At 38.8% G+C, this 23,215-nt stretch overlaps 1 protein-coding gene across 1 annotated transcript; it reads left to right on the top strand.

The window, feature by feature from the left end:
* Positions 1–3,294: 3,294 nt before the first annotated feature.
* On the top strand, positions 3,295–19,739 carry LOC120524177 (olfactory receptor 480-like). Its single transcript, XM_039746058.1, has 4 exons — positions 3,295–3,335; positions 3,470–3,614; positions 11,158–11,228; positions 18,797–19,739. The coding sequence occupies exons 1-4, from the start codon at positions 3,295–3,297 to the stop codon at positions 19,737–19,739; spliced, it is 1,200 nt and encodes a 399-aa protein (XP_039601992.1).
* The last annotated feature ends 3,476 nt before the right edge of the window (positions 19,740–23,215 follow it).

Genomic DNA, 23,215 nt, shown 5'->3' with positions numbered 1-23,215 from the left:
GACCCGGTCGGAATCGGCTCCACGACGGTCTTCTGGACGATCCTGCACGAGGAGCCGTCTGCTGCCCCACGTTGGGCGCCAAAACTGTGGACGAAGGTTTCAGACCAGACAGCAGGTGTGGTTATAAAGCAGCTTTATTTTTCAGAGTCACGGTGAGAAGAGTTTCAGAAAAGCAGACGATCAAATATACATGACAGCGTCAGGGCTCTTCTGAACCCCGTCTGTTGGGTGGGGTCCAGTTTTATACCCCTAGAATGCGTGATTTAATATCATTATAAAATGCAACAGTCGACACTTTATTATACACAATCCTTGAGCCCCTTTAATGTCCCTTGTAAAACTTGATTTCTTGGCTCCTTTTGTTATGGCGTTCAGATGTAAGCTAAGGGAAAACGTGATAAGGTAGACTCATGTGTGGAATGCTCAGACCTTGAGTCCTTTGCACAAATATTTTTCTGTTTGCTAAAACAAAGCATGCTGTTACTTGGTTTCGTAAAGCTTACTTCTCAGACATGAATTAGTACAAGGGAACGAAGAGAACATTCAGTTTCCACACTATCTATCTATCTCTGTCTAGTATTCTATAATACTAATTACATCCATCTGTCTAGTGCTTTTAAAGTCTGAAATTGCAATATGCATATTTGAGTAATACTCTAAGACCTGTAAAATTAAAGTAGAAACACTTTTACAACATAGAAATAGTAGCTTCCTACTAGAACATAACTGTTTAGAGCAATTTCTTATTGAATGACATCCTGCATCACTAAAGTCACTTATTATGCATTATTTATTTTATTATTTTGGCTCAGGCATCCAAAAAGCATTTATTTTTCTTGTGAAGGGACACTTCAAGGGTGCCTCTTGCAAACAGAGCAGATCAATTTCAGTTTCAGAAATGAATTTTTTTATCCCTAAGTTCTTAAATTGCAAAGCTGGGTGATTTTTATTTTGATCTCATGCATTTGTGACCAAGACTACTTTTGTACACTGTAAGTTGTCTAATGCCTTGTTCGGACAGGGTTAGTTTTACACAAGGAGTTAAAATAATGTCAACACTTGAACTGGGTTTCGTACACATTGGTATTCTATACCGTTGTTTCCCTGTTCTTGCCTTATGAGTACCAGTAGTTAATGTATGTGTAACGGTGTGTGTCATCAGTTCAGAACAAATCAACTTACTTTACATATAACAACATATCCATTCGCACCTCAAAGATGGACCTACACCTGTATTTCAAAATATATTGTGCATATCGGCCCACCATTAGACCTACGATGGGATACACCATCCCCACATTATTTATCACTTTCAACAAGAAGTACTGGCAGCTTTTTTATTCCACTTCATGAACTGGGTAAAGAAATTACTACCAGTAGACCTCTATGATGTTGGTCCTGTTCGAAACACTCAAATGACATGACATGTCGATTTGCATGGGACTAATTTTTACAGACTTTTTATGGAAAGTAAGGCCCCCTAATCTTTCCTGAAACATAAATTCATAGACTGTAAAAAGTTACTGACTGTGATGATAGCAGAGAGCCAGAAGGACCAGTGGTGTTTACTAATTGGGCAAATACATCATAACGTGCACTTAGAAGGTGCAGTACTGAAAAAATAAAAGTTGCTTTAAATGAATCCTCACGAGGCACTTTTCTTTTAATGGTTATTTTAAACGAGAACCAGCTTTTTAAATTGGCTAAAATGCCTTTATTTACTGTACCTGCTCAGCGGAGCCCTCGTCTTTAGCGGGCATGCTGCTGTTGCAGTCAGTTGATGGGCAGTTTTTCATCCTGCCCACGTGCATCTTCCTGCTCCATTTATGCTGCAAAAAACTCGTAAGCAGCTGAATTTGAACATACAAGAGTGGCAAAATTGGAAAGGAGGAGAGGAGTCGCAGTGAAGGAGTTGGTAGAAGTTGTAATTTAGTCATACTTGAATTTTGTGTTTTTCTTCTTTTGTTGTTTAAGGGTTTGGATGTAATCTCTGGGGGTGTATGAAATGTGGTTAAGTTAATTTGTGTGTAGGCATAAAGTGATCATAAAGGAATGGATTCCTCTTTGTTTCAGAGTGGTATGAGTCCATTGCCTTTACGCGTACGTGGCGGAAGTAGTTAAGAAGCCTCTGTGTCCTTAGTTCAGGGCTGTCTGTGGGGAGGATAGGTGTCGCCGTTGAGCACAGTGTTACGTTTTGCTTGTTCATGCCTCTGGCTGTTTAAAAGGTGTATTTCAGTCTTGTTAAGCCTCCTAGTGTGAAATATAATTTTTTGGTTGCTACAGAACCATCTGATCATTTATTGGACATTTTTGTCCATTAATTTTTTTATTTGACAGCTTTGGACTATCTGCATTTTCAGAGCCCTTACCATTAACTACGGTGATTAAAAGTTTGAATTAATTATTTATTTTTTCCTTTTTTCTCTAATATAACTACAGTGGTACCTCGGTATACATCCTTAATCCGTTCCAGATCCTTTGACTTATACCAAACAGGACATATACCAAACAAATTTTTCCCATAAGAAATAAAGGGAAAATGATTAATCCGTTCCCATGAAAAAAATCCTATTGTTATTGGCATATTATACATTGATGGGGTTGTATAAAATAATGTAAACACTGCTTAATACTAAAATACATAAATAATACAAAAGCAATTAGATGAAATAAATGAAAATTTAACCTCATTTTACTTTTTAATAACGTCTTTATTTTTCACAATCGTAGATACCGTTGTTCTCGGCATACGGTATGCAGTTGCCAAGTCCCAGATATGCATTCCACCTTCATAGTTTTCAACAATCAATTCAAATTTATGCGAAAAGACACAAAGTCACATGAAAATTCACATAGAGTTATAACGCAGGTTGTTCACTGAATGCTAGCAACTGGCGTACTGACACTTGTGGGCAGTTGTGGCTTTGTCTTGACAGAGGTAAACAAGGGTAGCGCGCGGTGTTCTAGCACGCGAGTCGTATTCCAAACAAAGGTCGTATACCAAGCAAAATTTTTCGCGTCCAAATTCCAAAACGGACGCATACCGAGGTACCACTGTATTTTGGTTTTACTGGATTTCTCCATATTATTTCTATAGTTTGTTTTCTTTTTATTGCACCTTTTCTAATTGATCTTTATTTTTTGTTTGTTTTCTCACCAACTAGTACTGGATTGTGACTCTCCATGCAATAAACATCTATGGCTTTGGTTTCTAAGTATTTTGTGCATTATTTGTATTTTTTGGGCATCTTGAGTAGCGGGTGCTAACACATGCCAGTGTACTGTGACACCGACATGAACGATTTGGATGGGACTAAAATGACAAAGTTCTTCTGGTAACAATTACATTCCTTCACCTTTTAGTATAAAACTAATCCTGTCTGAATAGGAGTAAGTCTGATAATAATGTTTCAGCAGGTACCAGTATAAACTCAAGTATCTGAATGCTGTTTCTTTGTGTTTCTTTTAGGAGAAATGAAACTCTGGGCATGAATCAGACCTTGGTATCCGTGTCAGAGTTTGTGCTGTACTGTTCAGTCGACTATCAGAAGAAAATCTACACTATTGCCATCCTCACTATGGTCTACTTGGTGACTCTCTTTGGGAACTTCCTGGTAATTCTGGTCATAGCAATGAATCCTTAGTTGCAAAGGCCCATGTATGTTGGCATTGCCACTTTAGCAGTAATTGACTTGGTTGGCAGCACAAACATTATACCCAAGCTGATTGCTGTCCTTCTAGACTGGACGACTATTCCCTATGGACCATATTTACTTCAGATGCTCTTAGTATTACATTTAGAGGCGGTGGAATCCTTTCTCTTGGCTTTTATGGCGTGTGACCGCTATGTGGCAGTCGTTTATCCACTTCGATATTCTACACTAGTTACAAAAAAAACACTCTGGGCTGCTGGTACATTATTAAATCTTGTTCCAGCTGCTTTTGTTTTCACTGATTTGATATTCATTACAGAGTTTTCTTATTGTAACACCAACGTTCTAAATTACTGTTTCTGTGATTATTCAGCACTCATTAAAATAGCCTGCAGTGAGAATCCTAAATACTTTATTGTTTTCTCAACTGCTTCTGTTGTATTTGGTATCTGTCCTTTCGGATTCATTCTACTTTCTTATGCAAGGATTGCTTACGCTGCTCTGAAGATCTCATCTATTGATGGAAAAAGAAAGACATTTAATACTTTAACCACACATCTACTGGTGGTGGCACTGTTTAATATTCCACTTTTAATCTCATATATGTTAACAGGAAGCAGAGTGAAGATGTCTACTGAATCGTACAACACCATGATAATTGTGGCAAATATTGTGCCGCCGATGTTGAACCCCATCATATACAGCTTCAGAAACAAGGTGATTAGAAGCAGCATCCAGAAACTTTTTAAAAGTGCATAAAATATGCCACACACTCTGAAAACTTGTGACTTACCAAAGGAGAAATTCACGTACAGTTCATAATATCTCTGGTAAACTGATCAATAACTTGAATAAAATACATGCAACACGGGCTTGTTTGGTATATTTTAAGAATTTTCACTTTCATTCAGTACATTATTATTTACTGTTATGCTCCTCGCTTACATTAAGATCATTTTTAACTGATAAACATAAATTTCAAGGTAAACAAAATCAATCTCAGACATGGTTCATGGTTAGAAATATCTACCATAGCTTTAGTCACTGCTCACTGTATATGTTCTTAAGCAGGCCCATATTTTATCTTCTTTTATGTCATCCTTCAGATCCAAGACTGAAGCTTAACAGCATTAACAGAACTTGTAAGGCCATATCACATTTAAAGGTTTTTCCAGCAATCTTTTAGTCATAGCTTTCATTTACATAATCTTATCGAGTTGTCAGCAAAATCCCGTGAAGCCTATTGCCTAGAGTTACCTACCCAGCAACTCATTCCACCTAGTCTGCAACTCGCCCTGACAAAACATTCGAATATTACAACACTCTAGGCAAGAACAGGTCATTCAGCCTAACAAAGCTCACCAGTCCTATCCACTTATTTCTTCCAAAAAAACATCAAGTCGAGTTTTGAATGTCCCTAATGTTTTACTGTCCACCACACTACTTGGTAGCTTATTCCAATTGTCTATTGTTCTGTGTAAAGGAAAATTTCCTAATGTTTGTGCAAAATTGACCCTTAACAAGTTTCCAACTGTGTCCCCGTGTTCTTGATGAACTCATTTTAAATTAACAGTCTCGGTCCACTGTACTAATTCCCTTCATAATTTTAAACACTTCAATCATGTCACCTCTTAATCTTCTTTTGCTTAAACTGTAAAGGCTCAGCTCTTTTAATCCTTCATCATAACTCATTCCCTTTAGCCCTGAACTCAGCCTAGTCACTCTTCTCTGGACCTTTTCTAGCGCTACGGTGTCCTTTTTGTAGCCTGAAGACCAAAACTGAACACAGTACTCCAGATGAGGCCTCACCAGTGTGTTATGAAGCTTGAGCAGAACCTCCTGTGACTTGTACTCCACACATCAAGGCGCAATATAACCTGACATTCTGTTAGCCTTCTTAATGGCTTCTGAACACTGTGGGAAGCCAAAAGCTTAGAGTCCACTATGACTCCTAAATCCTTCTCATAAGGTGTACTCTCGATTTTACGACTGCCCATTGTGTATTCAAACCTAATATTTTTACTTCCTATGTGTAATACTTTACATTTACTGACATTAAATTTCATCTGCCACAAATCTGCCCAAGCCTGTATGCTATTCAAGTTCTTCTGTAATGATATAACGGATTCCAAATTATCTGCTAATCCACCTATCTTGGTATCATCTGCAAACTTAACCTGTTTGTTACTTATATTCCTATCTAAGTCATTTATATATATTAAAAATAGCAGTGGCCCTAGCACTGACCCCTGCTGGTCACCACTCTTAACATCGGCCAATTCTGATGAGGTTCCTCGCACCATCACCCTCTGCTTCCTGTGTCTGAGCCAATTCTGCACCCATCTACACACCACACCCTGAACTCCCACTTATTTTAATTTGATGCCCAACCTCTCCTGTGGCACCTTATCAAATACTTTCTGAAAGTCAAGAAGAATAATATCATTTGCTCCACTTTGATTGTATCCTTTTGTTGCTCCCTAATAGAATTCCAGCATGTTAGTAAAACACGACCTCCCTCTTCTGAACCCATGCTGACTTTTTAGAATAACTCCTGTCCTTGACATGTGTTGTTCAATCTTATCCTTAATGATTCCTTTCATTCATTTTCCAGTGATGCATGTTAGGCTTACTGGCCTATAGTTGTTTGGATCTGCCCTGTCACCCTTTATATATAATGGGATGATATTTGCCATTTTCCAGTCCTTCAGAATCTCTCCAGTGCGCACTGACTTCCTAAAAATACGTGTCAAAGCCAAAATCAAACAGAATTTATTTTGTCTTTAGACACAGTGCAGGATTTGGTTGCAAGAAAGCTGACAATCAATGAATGATCATCCAATATAACAATGCATATAACACAGCTATGAAGAATAAGGAATGTAGGAGTTTTGGACCTCACAGACAAAACCTGCCTGTCTGATGTTTTGTGTTTTATATACTTTGACAGAACAGAAAAATGAAACAAAGGCAGAGGTTGTGGCAGAACTCACAGTATCTGTCAACACTTCGTACAGCACCAGATCCATCAGGCAGCTCCTTATGGGCTGTCACAAAAAGGGGTGAGTATAACTGTACTGGATGGTCAGCACGTCAACTGCTAAATTTGATATGCCCAGCAATTTTTACCAGTCGTGTAAACTATTTGCTTAATGTGGCATCGGCTTTAGCAGGCTGTCATTGGCCTCCTTGCACTGGCTTCCAGTCATTTATAGAAATATTGTATTATTGTCTGCAAATTTTTACTATCAATGAAACATCATTAACAATGATTGCTTTTATGACATTGCAAATATATTTGAAATCTTTTAATCATGTATGCCGCAGCCGAACCATTCAGATCTGATAGCAATGTGCTTCAGGCAGACATGGCTGGAATCAAAACTGTTAACTCAATGACATCTTTCATATTTGTATGTAAGTGTACCCAAAACATATGAGTAATAAAAATAAATACATTATCATGGTTTGTAAGACTTGTTACCTTTTTCTACGTGCTGCACTAGACTTTAAATATCAACTACATAACACAGTGGCACTTTGGTGCTAGGTTTACCAAAGTAGATGGAAGTGCTGATAGTGTAGAATCAGTTAAATTGTTAGAGTGGAACTTGGATAGTATACAGGCTTGGACAGATTAGTGGCAGATAAAAGTTTATGTAAATAAAAGTAAAGAATGACACATAGGAAGTAAAAATGTTTATTTTGAATGCACAATGGGAGGTTTGAAACCTGAAAGTACACCTGATGAAAAGTACTGTGGAGCTGTAACAGACTCATCACTACCTACATCCAGACAATGGACAAAATCTGTTAAAAAGATTAATGAGATGTAAAGTTTTATATCACAATATGCAGAAGAACAAGTCAAGGGAGTCATGCTTAAGTTATATCATGGCATAGTGAAACCTCAACTGGTGTAGTATGTGGAGTTGATTCAAATAATGCTCAGAAAAAAAAAGCTGAAAATGGCTGTCATCGCCTCCCAAGCCAAAGCACTTGGTTATACGCTATAAGAATAAATCACACAGAGAACTGCAGAAAGAGTTGAGGAATTGCCCCGTGTAATATCCATAAGAAAAGAAGCAAAAATGGGTCAATATTTGATGAAAAAAACAAAACATCTGACAGAATACAGAGGTGGATTGATCGTTTATATATAAAATGGCTGCAGGAAATGAGTTGTGAGGAAATGACGATGAAACCGGAAGTGACGTCATCACAGATGGACCAGAAATGAAGTCATTGGAGATGGACCGGAAGTGACATCATCACAGATGGACTAGAAGTGGCATCGTCCTGAGGAGCCAGAAGTGACATTATCACAGATGGACCGGAAAGTGACATCATCCTGAGGAGCCGGAAGTGAAGTCATTGCAGATGGAGTAGTCTGGAGGGAGCCATTTTCAGAGACCAGGGGCCTCATGCAAAACGCCGTGCGTAGAATTCGCACTATAACATGACGTAAGCACAAAAGCCGAAATGTGCTTACGCACAGAAAAATCCAGATGCAGGAATCTGTGCGTTCGCCAACTTCCACATTCTTCTGCTACATAAATCCTGGTCAGTTTGAAAAGTAACGCACGTGCATGCGCCTGCTGTCCCGCCCCAATTCCTCCCAGATGTACGCCTCCTTGAATATGCAAATCAATATAAATAGCCCTTAAGCTCAGCGTTCTGTGAAAAGACAATGGGAAATGCACGGGGGAAAATATAAGAATTTCAGTGAATACCAATTGGAGGAAAAGGAAAAATGTACTATTTGTTGATTTAAACAGTGGAATAATCAACAAAAGGAAGTTGATCGAGTGACATAGCGAGTTGGAGAAACTTTAAAGCTAAAAATACTCTGAGTGGTGCAGTGAGAGTAATATGGAAAAAGATGATCCGCTGTGGCAACCCTTAACGGGAGCAGCTGAAAGAAGAAAAAGAAGGTGCAGTGAGAGTAACAACGCTAAAGCAGTTATGGTATTTGGAATACTATGGCTATTCCCTGGAACATTATATTGTTACAGGTTAATTTCAATCAGATGCATTACACTAATAAACAATATGCGGTTAGTTTCAGTGTATTTATAAAGCCGCGTCAGGAATGTGGATCTAAGAAAGAAAGGGTAACCATACAGGAACAGTAGCACTGCTTTGACGCGGGGTGCCGCCAGTCTGCAAAACCGAGCGGAGAACTTGCGTACACCAAGGTATTAGGTACCATGGAAATATGTGTGGCTTTATGCCAAGTTCAGGTTTTATACATCGAGATTTGTACGTGGAAACATTCTTACGCAACATTTCTGTGCGTACATACCGTTTATACATGTGGCCCCAGGTGATACACTTGATAATAACAATAATGGGACAGTCTTTAACAAACCCAATGAACTCGCTCATGCACTCCTAAGAGAACAAAAAAATTCTATATTATAATAAAATGTGAGTATAAATAATTCAATGTCTTTTAAAATATATGTTTTTGTAGGTCAAAATTTTTATAGATTTTTTCCTTATGTATTCATTTAATTATTTCTTTATTTATGTATCTGTTTATTTTAATTAGAATGCATACAACATGAAATATGGCTTTAATTTAAATCGGTCACTTTCACTTGTCGAAGCTGAGAGGTTGGGCTCCTGCTAGTGCTGTATTTTAATTTTAATTTTAATTGTGAATTGTCAGTACACTGGACTTAAACCTTCAGCAATCTAATGCCACATTTACAGCAGACACGTCAGATGCAGGCTGCTAATGATGAATTCAGAGTTTATAGAATTAAACTTGCCACTTTGCACAGGATTTTTTGCACTTGTAGTGGACGTGCACAGTTATAATATGAGCATGCGCACAAGCCATAGGAGTCCCAAGCTAAGCAAAACATATACATTGTCACACACGTGCACTTGGGAGTCAACCAAAGGGACCAGGAAATGCCAATTCCATGCCAGGCCAGGGGGTGAATAGGTGCACTAAGCGTCTCTTTTTTCTCTGCAGACCAACCACAAGAAATCCCTCCTGTCCCGGCCCCGAGGATGTCACTTCCTGTCCTGGCCCTGAGGACGTCACTTCCTGTGAACCACCTATAAAAACACCTCACCCTCCATACTTAAACATTTCTGTTTTGGACTCTAACCTGTACACACTGTACGCAAATTTAAGCCTTTTACAGCCAAGGAAACTATACAGGCAGCTGCCCCAAACCTTCTTGTTTGTCCAGCTATTTCTGTCACAACATCCACCCAGTGACAATTTTAAATTCAATGTGTATTTCATGTTGTATTTGGAGAAATATTAGTAAATAGTAAATAAATAAATAAGCAACAAAAATCATTTTGTGACACATTTATTATTTTTATGCTTAAATTTCATGATCTTTTTCTTTATTTACTGTCACATTTCACAAATCTTTTATTGATTTGCATATTTATTTATTCATTTTATTTTGTCCAAAAAATATCCCTCCATAAATCATCATTTTTAAAAATAACATAATATAATAAAAACAACAATTGATGACCAAACACACATCTTAATGTGGAATAGACAAAACAAATATAAATATTTTCTTGTTTTTTTCCAAGATTGTTTGTGAGGGAATTTTTTAAATTTTCACTTTTCCTTTATTATTTTTTTCATTTTATGAACCTATTAGCTTAGCATTGATGAAAGGGGAGGTGGCAGCATAGCTAGACGCTTCATTCTATCATAGGGCACACTCGTTGTCATCATACCAGGCTAGTAACCCTGATGTCATTAGAATTTAGCACCTTAAGCATGGGAAAGACACCATACAAGTAAAATGTATTATTTTTATTATTATTATTGCTATTGTTATTGTTATTATTATTTGGATGGAAACCAGAGTACCAGAGGAAATACATAAAGGTTGAAATTATTACTTTCAAAATGAAAGGATAAATTTTACAATTTTGGTTATATATTTAACTACTTTATTTTTTACTATTAATCATTTCTATTTCAGGCGACTTCACACCTCTCCTTATTGATAAAATACTCATAAGCAACATCTGCCTCACAGTAATACATAGAACACCTGACAGCTACTTGTGTCGTTTTTCATCTCCCAAGACACTTCAACTGAAAAGTTCATGAGAGCCTCAAAGGAGAATATGACTTAAATAACAGACCACGATGGCAAAGAGCATCTGCGACTGAACTGAAGACACAAATCACATTACCTGTCTCAGATTTGATGTTACACCGATTCCACAAATTTATATATAAATGCACACTTGTTGGTTACAAACCTGTTTTTTTTTTTTTTACAGTTTTTGACAAAATATTGTCACTTGGACCCTGATAGGCACATACTTGAACTACACTGGTAGCATACTTCACACTTTTGATATAGTATAGAATAAAACATTGTATTTCTTTAATATTAAACATTTGAGGCAAAATATTATTGCAGCATGAATCTGTGGAGTGGCTCAGAGTATCACTGAAGACATTGTGAAGGTAATTGGTATTTTGTTTTTTTTTATTTGTGAGAGTGAGAGAGATTATATGACAAATTATGCAAATTTGCTGCGGGAACTATGCAGTATTTTTGTCAATATCAAGTAAGCATTTAATACTTTAAGTATGAATGTACAGTATATATCAGATGTGTGGCCTTATATTTCCAATGACTAATTAAAATGTCATGATGAAATAGCAAACGCCTTACTGGCCTGTATTTGACTTTGACATAAATGGCTTAAATTGAGCTTGACCAGGGAATGTCTTTTCTCCCACAGTTTTTGCTTCTCACTCTCTAAAATGTTCATAGATTTTTGAGCTTGACAAAAATTTCAGTACTAGAGCAACAATTGATATGAGGCTGAGAAAAAGTGACTGAAGAATAATTCTATTTATTAGTTGGAATGGTTGCTCCTACTCTGTTCAATGCTTGTATGGACTGGGTGTTGGGTAAGATCGTAGGGTCCAGAGAGAAAGATTCACGGATCTTGACTTTGCTCTGATCTTCACTGAGTCAATGGAGGCTCTGATCGGGGCGCTCAAGAGACTGAGTGAAGTGTCTGAGTGTCTGGGCTTGTGAGTGTCCTGATAAAAACCAACATCCAGGCCTTTAATAACCTCTTGGGCACACCCATCAGCAGTGTGTCTGTCTGTGGAGAGAGTGTCAGCCTTGTCGAGAGGTTTACTTACCTTGGCAGTGACATTCATGTCTCTGGTGACTCTTCCTATGAAGTTAGTAGATGGATTGGGAGAGCATGGGGGGGTCATGAGGTCACTGGAAAGGGGTGTGTGGTCTGCAGAGGACGAATGTCCAAGTCTTTACAGTCCTGGTGCTTCCTGTCTTGCTATATGGTTGTGAGACATGGACTCTATCCAGTGACCTGAGATGAAGACTGGACTCCTTTGGTACTGTGTCTCTCCGGAAAATCCTTGGGTACCGTTGGTTTGACTTTATGTTGAATGAGCTGTTGCTCATGGAGGCCCGAATGGGGCACGTTACCTGCATTGTGAGAGAGCATCAGTTACGGCACTATGGCCATGTGTCGCATTTCCCCGAGGTTCGTCCAGCTTGTAAGATCCTCATTGTTGGGGACTCGAGTGGCTGGACCAGGCCAAGGGGTCGCCCACATAACACCTGGCTGTGGCATATAGAGGGTCATTTCTGGAGGGTGGGACTGGACCGCGTGTCTGCCTGGGGGGTTCCCAACCGGGATCCCGAGCTGTTTCATTGTGTGGTGGGTGCGGCAACGTGCTGTACCAGTGCATGCTACACCACTCGACTTGACTTGACTTGGAATGGTGTCTTTGATAAGGAGTCAAAATGATAAGATTAGTGAAATGTTTGGTTATAGGCTTAGTGAGTTCTTCTGACAGCTCACTCATGTTCCCCCAAAATGAGCTGTGAGTTATAGATTTCAGAAATTGTCTAGTTGGATTAATCTATTTTAGATTAGATTAGTTTAAATAAAAATGATTAATTGCAAGGGGAAATTTAGATGCATATAGCAGCAGAAACATAAAAAACAAGCATACCAACTCACAGAACAAATAATATAGCCAGTCATTCAATCAATTGAAATAAACATATATATGTGTCCAGGATTTGCCCTGTGATGGAGCAGACTTTCCAGGTTAGTTTGTTCAGGCATTGTGCATCTTTTGAGCTCAAGGTGCTTCCTCAGCACAGAACACCACAGTGGTTACTAAGGACTGGTAGGACATTTCCAGGATCTTGCTGCACACATGAAAAGAGTCTTCTTAGGGAGTCCAGTCTGCTCTGGCTCTTCTTGTACAGGACCACTGCTTTCTCAGACCAGTCAAGTTTGTTGTTCATTTGAACCCCCAGGTATTTGTAGCTCTGCACCACTTCCATGTGAATGGTGACTGGTCCCAGAGGCTCCTTGGCATGCCATAAGTCCACCACCAGCTCTTTTGTCTTGCTGATGATGAGCTGCAGGTTTTAAAAACTGGATCAGTGGGTGGAAAAAAAAAAGTGCCAGGAAGGAAGTGGTGGATGAGATTATGATGCTCTTTTGATTCCTGGTCAGCGTGGGTGCGTGGGATGCGACGTCTAGGCGCTTGTCTCAGGTGGTACTTTTATTATAAGAGTGACATTTTCATACAACAGTATTTTTTAATATAAAAAATGAAATAATACAATAAAAATTAGAGCTAAAAATGAAGTTTAAGAATTACACGCAAATGCAGTGGTTGTTTTTTTATACTACATTCTTAAAACTTTCATATTTCACATAACGCAGTTTGCACAGCTTCACCGAATCACAAGGTTCCAAGATTTAAAATGACACTTACACATTTTCAAGCTAAAAGTCAGGGCATGATATTGTTTGTGATTTTCACATATTGTATTGTTTTGTAATTTTGTAAGATTTTGGAATGTTATTAATGTGTAAATGTTTCTTAACTTTGCACACCCCAACACGTGTAGGTGCTTTCCAACTAACAGAACAGAATTTGAAACTGCTAAGGTATATAAAGAAGTGTGCAGGAGTAGCAATATGGCCGCATTCAACTCAATTTCCAATGCGTTTTTTATATTTCTATGCCAATTTAGTGTGTTTGATTTAAAGCAAATTTTTTTTACGTTTTTCCCAAAACATATATACTATATGGCTCATAGATATTTTAACTTCTTTACTGTATTTACTGTTTTGTTACTTGTTCCAAGCATGTGCTGTATTTTAAGGCTGTATCGCAATATGTATGTGGATTAACTATCGTTTCATTGTGTGTTTAGGGATGGGAGGGATGGGGATTTGTGGCAAAAGTATACCTCACCTCAGGTGGCAATTCAGTTGGCCCTTACAAATCACAGGGGTTCAGGAACCCCCTGAATGCTCTAATCCGCAAATACATTCAAAATTGGGTATTTTTGAAAGCATTGGTGGTGTGCAATTTGTGCTACTAATTTCAAAGGTTACGCGTGCCCGTCCAAACCCCCTAAACCCATTGACCCAGTGGCAAAAACTGTATAATTCCCAAGGGATTGGGAGCCGACAGCATCATTCATTGGGCTGGTTCAACCATTTTTAGCTGTTTGTGAGCTGGAAATATTTCCAAGAGCTGGCAACCCACACAATATACCTAGGCCTACCTGTAAACTGAAAAACATTCATATCTAACAATAATGAGACACGAAACGTTGCAAGAAATATGAGATAGAATGATCAATGTCCCAGGACATGATGTGTGTGAGGCTGGCTGCAAAGACAAAGATTCATGGCATTACAGTACAGTATTTACACAGTTCTTTTAAAGAACTGTAATTTTTTTTTACAACATTTAACATACAATAATAAATTTAATGTATATTTATGGTAGTAAATGATAGAAATGATTGATATTACATATATGTTATATGTTACATATGTTAGGCATTTATGACTTAATAGACCTTTTTAGGTTTCTTTACATTTTCTAGCCTACACACATCATCTGCATTTTTCGACAGTAGGTCACAAGACTCACAAAATCATTTAATTATTCATAAGAAACCTGTGAAAAGGAGGATCCAAGAATAGTAATCCCTGCAAATCACAAGTGCTGACTGTATTTAATGTACAAAGTACAGACAATACCCTGTTCTTGGCATTCATGTTCAGGTGAATGTAGTAGTGCCTCTGGCTTTGTTGAGGGCTCTGGCCATAATATGAGAAAGATATCCTATTAAAAAAAAAAAAAACTCCACATTCCACATTCTCGGTGGCTAATTATGAAAGCTAACTTCATCACTATAAACACGAGGGTGTCAGAAACTGTCAAAAAGGTGTCTGAGATGGAAAAAACTGTATAATCAGTTTTTAAGTGCTGGAAATTCAGTGTAGAGGCTTGTCGGAAAAATAGCTGCGTAATGGAAGATACATTGAAGGTAAACCTTTGAGACATATTAAGTGTTTAATAAATTCTAGGGAATTCATTTTATTGCAGTCTTTAAGCAAGTCAGGTACAAGACTTTAGGGTGGACATTAAGAAGAAAACAGGTGATACCATAGATAGGACACATCTTAGCACATGCATTCGTTCTGTGGTAAAAACTGCAGTAAAATGTGTAGACGCAGAAAATGAGAGCATGGGAAAGTCCTCAATATGACACTTATTAATTTATTGATGGCATGCATCAAGACTAGCCACTTGGTGGAAGCAGTCACATAATCTGTTAAAACAATTAGCATGCTAAAAACATTGGAGTTGCTCAGAAGCAGAGTTGTGTAGTATTTGATAGAATTATGAGTAGACTTAAGTGAAAGTTGGGTTGAGACTCCACTGCAGGCCCTTCCTTTTTTTGTTTCTTTGTCTTGATTTTATATACTTGATATACTATCAGGTTAAGGGTCTTACTGAAGGGCCCTTCAGAGTAGGATCCCTTCAGGCAATAACAGGATTTGAACTGGCAACCTTCCAGATACCAGTACAGATCTTTATCCACAGAGCCACCACTCCACCCATTTTGTTTATTACTTGCGATTAGAAACTAGAACACTTTAAACAGAATAGCAAGAAATCTATTATGTTAAGGAAAGTGTTTAAGAGGACTTACAATTATTATGAAATGCTTTGGAAAAGTAAGAGATCTTGGAAGTATCTTGGAATGTATTATTAGTTGTAAATAAGTTTTACATTTCCAGGGGTCTTCTATAACTCATTAGATAGTCATAGCACTAGCTGGACCTTGAAGAGCCTCTCTTCATTTATTTGTCAGGTGATCTGATCTTTTTACAACTTCATCAGTTTCTAATTGTTAGCAGGAGTGTATCATCAGCACCATTTGCATTCTGGACCTGTCTGCTTTTATGTGTGTTTGCTACTTACTATCTTTAGTTATTTATTTGCATTTATTTTATATTAGCTGAGTAAACCTGTGCTGTAAAAACCCGGGGGTCCTAGAAGCTAGTAAAATCATCAGAAAAAAAATTGAAATGTAGAGCTGTCAGGTAATTGAGAGGAACTACTCTGGGCGTCTCTCTCCTAGGAGGATTCGTTTTGCCAATGTGCTTGATTCGCTTGTGTATTAGCGGCTAAGTGATTTTTTGTTTCCTCAGATGTGAAGCCCTTACCCTGATTCCACCTCTCACTTCCGGGCTGGACAGACACACACACTTTTATATATAAGATAATGTATCACATATATTTGATATTGTATATTATGTTTAATATAAAACCAAAATATTGTAAGCTGCTTTGCCGTGGACTTATATCCATCCATCCATCTTCTAACCCACTGAATCCGCACACCAGATCACGGGGGTCTGCTGGAGCCAATCCCAGCCAACACAGGGCACGAACCAATCCTGGGCAGGGTGCCAATCCACCACAGGACACACACAAACACATCCACACACCAAGCCCAATTTAGAATCACCAATCCACCATGTCTTTAGACTGTGGGAGGAAACCGGAGCGCCCGGAGGAAACCCACACAGACACGGGAAGAACATGCAAATTCTACGCAGGGAGGACCCGGGAAGCGAACCTGGGTCTCCTAACTGCTAGGCAGCAGCGTTACCACTGCGCCACCGTGCCGCCGGACTTATATTCAAATAAATAATTTAATTTTTTTAACTAGTCATGTTTAAACGGCAATCTAGTGATGCTGTGAATAGCAGTGTTTCATATCCCATTCTGGATGCCAGTGTGTTTATTACCTGGCCAGAAAGCTGAAGCCCCATCAGGAAAGACACAGGTTACTTCCTGGTGGTATTGATTAATAAAATATGCCAAAGCGTTTTCACAGCAAATTTGTTTTTGTTCATCGCTTTTTATTAACTGCTTAGGCAAAGTTCCTTTTTCACAGTGCCCCATGATATCTAACGAGGACATTACAGAGTTGTAGCAGCCATGTCAGGTGGGAATGTCACTACCCAATCGGTATAGTGTAAGTTCACAACTTTCAATCATGTGTATTCCACTTCACACATTAAGGCATTACTCAATCTGCTTCAAACATGCATGAATGATTGATGACAAATACATGTATGCATGATGTCTCTGACAAATCGGTATTCATGCTAGATTTTGACACCTCATGCTTTTAAGAAAAAAACAAATAAACCTGACTCAGCATTATGTTTTATGGCACAACCTGAACCCTAACCTTAAACTATGTAGGTGTACATTAGTTGACCATAATGAAAAAATTATGAAAATACTTGTTTTTCATAACAACAACAACAACAACATTTACTTATATAGCACATTTTCATACAAAAAAATGTAGCTCAAAGTGCTTTACATAATGAAGAATAGAAAAATAAGAGACACAGTAAGAAAAGAAAATAAGTCAACATTAATTAACATAGAATAAGAGTAAGGTCCAATGGCCAGGGGGGACAGAAAAAACAAAAAAAAAAAACTCCAGACTGCCGGAGAAAAAAAAAATCAAATCTGTAGGGATTCCAGGCCATGAGACAGCCCAGTCCCCTCTGGGCATTCTAACATAAATGAAACAGTCCTCTTTGGATTTATGGTTTTCACGGAAGGATTTGATGATGATGATGATGATGATCACGTGGACTTCTGGCTTTTAGTCCATCAATGCTGGGGCATCATGGTGCTTTGAGTAGGTTGGTGGCGCAGGCCGCCACCACAGAGAAACCGGAAAGAGAAACAGAAGAGAGTACATTAGCTCTGTAGGTGTTAGTTGTATGAGCTTCAGAGAGGCAACAGATAAATGGTCAAGAGTATAATTTTATCTCAGGGAAGCACAGTGGCACAGTCTTTACAGTCTTTTTTTCCCAGGGCACTCAGAATAATCATTCCAGCATACTTGGCAGACAATTCCCTAGCCCTCAGGTGCACTTAAAAAACCAATGATAAATTATAATCAGAACTACTTCAGTTTCTCCATCCCCATTGTATTTCACTAAGTTTGACAAATTCCCAAACATTTCCAAGTTTTCGTGAAACTCAAGGCAAAACAAATTCACTGGGACTCACTCATCACAGTGTCCCAGACAGGAAAATATTGCAAGAAATAGCTACTGGGGCACTGGCTTAAGTAATCAGTCAGCCCACTCAAGTAGTGGATGCTAACCTTTTTATGCAGCTGTATTACAAAATATGGCAGGGCTGTCTAGGAAATGTAGTCTGGACAAACCTGCCTGCAGAGAAACCTATGGCCATTAGTGACAGCTTTGGCGGGATGATCTCAGAGCTTGGTTAGACATGGGAACTCACCCAGAAATGCTTTCGAGTTATTAGACTGTCACAACAAGTGCACCTGGACCATCCTTTAAAAAAAGACGTCTTGCTTTTGCCTAGGGGATTCTGGAATTGGGACCAAGGTGGAGACAAGGCCTCCCCCATCAGAGGTGTGATGGGTATGTGTTCTTCATAAAAGTGTTTTTGAGACAAGAAGTAGGTATATTAAATTTATATTGAATTAAGGAAGAACCAACTGTTCAATACTTTGTTAGATATATTTGTCACTCTTGATTATTTTGTTAATCCTTCCCTTTCTTTTCTATTAATAAAACTCTATATATTTATACGGATTGTGTTTTTTATCTTTATTCTGGGTTTGAGGCAGCTAAACAGCACCCCTAGCAGCCACAGCCATCATACGGTTGGTGGTAATGACAGCTTAACTTCCTTGCAGGTTATCTGTATAAACTAAAGTTAACTGAATGTTGCATGTTTTTCTTTCTTTTAGGAGAAGCGTCACTCTGGGCATGAACCAAACCTCAATATCTGTGTCAGAGTTTGTTTTGCTTTGTACAGTCGACTCCCAGAAGATAAGCTACACCATTGCTGTCCTCACTATGGTCTACTTGGTGACGATGTTTGGGAACTTCCTGGTGATTCTGGTCATAGCCATAAATCCTCAGTTGCAAAGGCCCATGTACATTTGTATTGCTACTTTAGCAGTTATTGACTTGGTAGGCAGCACAAACATCATTCCTAAACTAATTGCTGTTCTTTTAGACTGGACGTCTATTCCCTATGGACTCTGCTTACTTCAAATGCTCTTAGTTTTATATTTAGAAGCAGCAGAATCCTTACTCTTGGCTTTCATGGCGTGTGACCGCTATGTAGCAGTCATTCTTCCACTTCAGTATTCTACACTCATCACAGATAAGATTCTTGTATCTGCCATTACAGTATTAAATATTGTTCCTGCCGCTTTTCTTCTGCCAAATTTGATTTTTATCATTGAGTTTTCTTTTTGTAATACTAATGTTTTAAATTACTGTTTCTGTGATTATTCTGCATTAGTGAAAATAGCTTGCAATGAAGATCCTAAATATTTTGTCATTTTATCATCTGCTTCTTTTGTGTTTGGTGCTTGTCCATTTGGATTCATTTTACTTTCCTATATCAGGATTGCTTATGCTGCACTGAAGATCTCATCTATTGAAGGAAAAAGGAAGACATTTAATACTTTAACCACCCATCTACTGGTGGTGGGACTGTTCAATATTCCACTTTTAACTTCTTATGTGCTGACAGGAGTAGGAGTGAAGTTGTCCACTGAAGCCTACAACACGATGGTAATTGTGGCCAATACTGTACCGCCAATGCTTAACCCCCTAATATACAGCTTTAGAAACAAGGAAATAAAAATCAACATTCAGAAACTTTTCAAAAGTACATGAAATATGCTATATAGCCTCATATGAGGTTCATTGAGCTTTGGTAACCATGAAGCAATATGTTTGATAAATTTGCTATGTCCTTCATTGGAATTCCTAGAATAAGCTAAACATCCTAACCATTTTAGATATTTTTGTTGTATCAATATCTAGCCAATGTCACTTAACGTTATTCATTCCTGTTCACAGTATATATGTCTGAATGACCACATGCTTTTTTTACCCTCACTAAGCTCCAAACTGCACAAAACTCTAGCTCTAGAAGAGTACATGAACTGCGATTACACCAGTGCTGGCTTGCAATTGCGTCCAGCCAGTGTATTGAATCTTTGCAAAATTGTTTGCCGTTTAGCTCATACTATATGTCTTTATAACTGACAAGTTCACACATTACTCTTTGTTCAGCCATATCAGACCATTTTCCTGTAGCATACATTCCAATATTTGGTCCATATAACTTCCGTAAACTCCTCTTTTCTTGATGAACTTTACAGGCTTCTGCTGTTTACTGAATGGAGACAGGATGCAGTGGTCAATGGCCCACTGTATGTAGTCATATGGGACAATGTAGATGATTTTGATTGTGCTTCTCAAGCAAAGAGCAAACCTTTTTTTCCAAATTGCACCCTACCTGTATGTAGAGTTATTTGTGTTACATTTCTTGCTCAAGATCAGTTTTTTTTATTTTGACTGTACCTATATAATGCCCAGAACAGTAATATTTAATTTCAGTGAATACGCATCTTCTCTTTTGTAATTCACTTTGTTGGACCATCTGTGTGTACACATGTGTTTAGTCAGTGCCATGTATGGTGTATTACAATAAATGCATGAAACAACAATTGTGCTATTCAAGTTACCATGGTTTTTCCTCAGCATCTGTGTAGTTAGAATTCTGCTTGTGATTATTCAGTGAGTGCTTGAATGTGTTACTATTATAATGCTACATGTTACTGATTGAGTGGATTATGCAGCATGTATTTCTTGCTTTGATCAGAGTAGTGAGTTTTGCAAAACACGTTATTGTTTCGCAGGTTTTGTTGATTGCTAAGAGAATGCGGTTACTGTTTCCACCACTATGGTAAAGCATCTGAGAAAAATTGAAATTACTTTTAAGGCACTGCATGTATATCTTGAGCAGGTCAGGTCAGGTTGGGTAGCATGCACTGGTACAATGCGTTTCCACACCCACCACACGACGAAATAGCTCAGATCCTGGCCGGCATCCCCCCTGGAAGACATGCAGTCCAGCCCCACCCTCCAGAAATGACCCTCTATCTGCTGTCATCTCCTTGGCCTGGTCCAGCCACTTAGGTCCTAAACAATTAAGGTCCTGCAAGTCCGATCACCCTCGGGGAGTCGCACCACATGGCCATAGTCCCATAAGTGACACTCCCTCACAAAGCAGGTAATGTGCCTGGACACACACACTGGGACACCATGAGCAACCACTCATTCGAAACAAACTCAAAGTAGTGATACCCATGAATTCTCCAAAACGTCACAGCACCAAAGGAGTCCAGTCTTCATCTCAGGTCACTGGATAGCATCCATGTCTCGCAACCACAGGAAGCACCAGGACTCTAAAAACTTGAACCTTCATCCTTTGCATAAATATTGGGATCGCCACACACCCTTTTCCAGAGACCTCATGACCCCCCCATGCTATCCCAATCCATCTACTGACTTCATAGGAAGAGTCATCAGAGACATGAATGTCACTAATGAGGTAAGTAAACCTCTTGACAAGGTCGACACACTCCACAGACAGACACACTGCTGATGGTTCGGCCTAACAGGTCATTAAAGGCCTGGATCTTGGTTAATATCAGGACACTTGGAAGCCCAGGCAATCAGACTCCTCACTCAGTCTCTCAAGAGCCCTGATCAGAGCCTCTATTGACATATCTTGATGGTAAACGCATATACCACAGCTTGATCACTCCATTATGATAACCAAGCCTGATCCAATTGTTAAACTAATTATACATGTTTGTATAAAAAACACTTTTCTCTAAACATTTTCAAAACTTTGTCCAACTTTTTCCATTTACAGTCCATTTTAGACTGAAAAATACATGATGATTGCAGATTGCATTGTGACATTTATAGTAACCCACCCAGGATGACACTAAGGTTATGTCCTGGATGGGATACTGTTTAAGTATGCAATTAGGACACTATAGGCCTAATGTACATATAAACAGTGCAAACGCATCTGCCCCCTTGTAATTATGTTGATTTGAATGCCTGTCACTGCTCAATGCTGATTACTTGCAACACCAAATTGGTTGAAGAGTGACAGACAGCATGGGATCCTCAAACCAACTTTCTAAAGATCTGAGAACAAAGATTGTTCCATCTCATGGTTAAGAGAAAGGCTACAAAAAGCTATCTCAGAGGTTTAAACTGTCAGTTTCAACTGTAAGGAATGGAATCAGGAAATAGAAGGCCACAGGCACAGTTGCTGTTAAACCAACCCAGGTCTGGCAGGCCAAGAAAAATACAGGAGTGGCACATGCAGAGGCAGGATTGTGAGATAACAGATAACCCATAGATCTCCTCCAAAGTCCTGCAAGAACATCTCGCTGCAGATGGTGTATCTGTACGTCGTTCTACAATTCAGAGCAATTTGCACAAAGAACATCTGTATGGCAGGGTGATGAGAAAGAAGCCCTTTTTGCACTCACGCCACAAACAGAGTCGCTTGTTGTATGCCAATGCTCATTTAGACAAACCAGATTCATTTTGGAACAAAGTGCTTTGGACTGATGAGACAAAAATGGAGTTATTTGGTCCTAACAAAAAGCGCTTTGCATGGCAGAAGAAGAACACCGCATTCCAAGAAAAACACCTGCTACCTCCTGTCAAATATGGTGGAGGTTCCATCATGCTGTGGGGCCGTGTGGCCAGTTCAGGGACTGGGGCCCTTGTTATAGTCAAGGGTTGGATGAATTCAACCCAATATCAACAAATTGTTCAGGATAATGTTCAAGCATCAGTCACAAAGTTGAAGTTACACTGGGGTTAGATATTCCAACAAGACAATGACCCAAAACACAGTTCAAAATCTACAAAGGCATTCATGCAGAGGGAGAAGTACAATGTTCTGCAATGGCCGTCACAGTCCCCTGACTTGAATATCATCGAACATCTATGGGATGATTTGAAGCAGGCTGTCCATGCTCGGCAGCCATCAAATTTAACTGAACTGGAGAGATTTTGTATGGAAGAATGGTCAGAAAATACCTCCATCCAGAATCCAGACACTCATCACAGGCTACAGGAGGACAGCGCCTGGAGGCTCAAAGGTGCAATAGACGGCTCAACTAAGTATTAATGTCATATCTCTGTTGGGGTGCCCAAATTTATGCACCTGTCTGATTTTGTTGTGATGCATATTGCATATTTTCTGTTAATCCAATAAACTTAATGTCACTGCTGAAATACTACTCTTTCCATAAGGCATATTAGATATT

This window comes from Polypterus senegalus, chromosome 2, assembly GCF_016835505.1.
Source record: "Polypterus senegalus isolate Bchr_013 chromosome 2, ASM1683550v1, whole genome shotgun sequence".
NCBI classification, from domain to species: Eukaryota; Metazoa; Chordata; class Cladistia; order Polypteriformes; family Polypteridae; genus Polypterus; species Polypterus senegalus.
This window is presented reverse-complemented; position numbering and strand designations above follow the sequence as displayed.

Bases quoted from the DNA above. Each gene is read 5' to 3' on its own strand.
- LOC120524177 (XM_039746058.1), top strand. From the start codon at position 3,295: ATGAACGATTTGGATGGGACTAAAATGACAAAGTTCTTCTG. The intron at 3,336-3,469 runs GTAACAATTACA...TGTTTCTTTTAG, and splicing joins AAAATGACAAAGTTCTTCTG to GAGAAATGAAACTCTGGGCA. The intron at 3,615-11,157 runs GTAATTCTGGTC...TTTATTTGTGAG, and splicing joins CTCTCTTTGGGAACTTCCTG to AGTGAGAGAGATTATATGAC.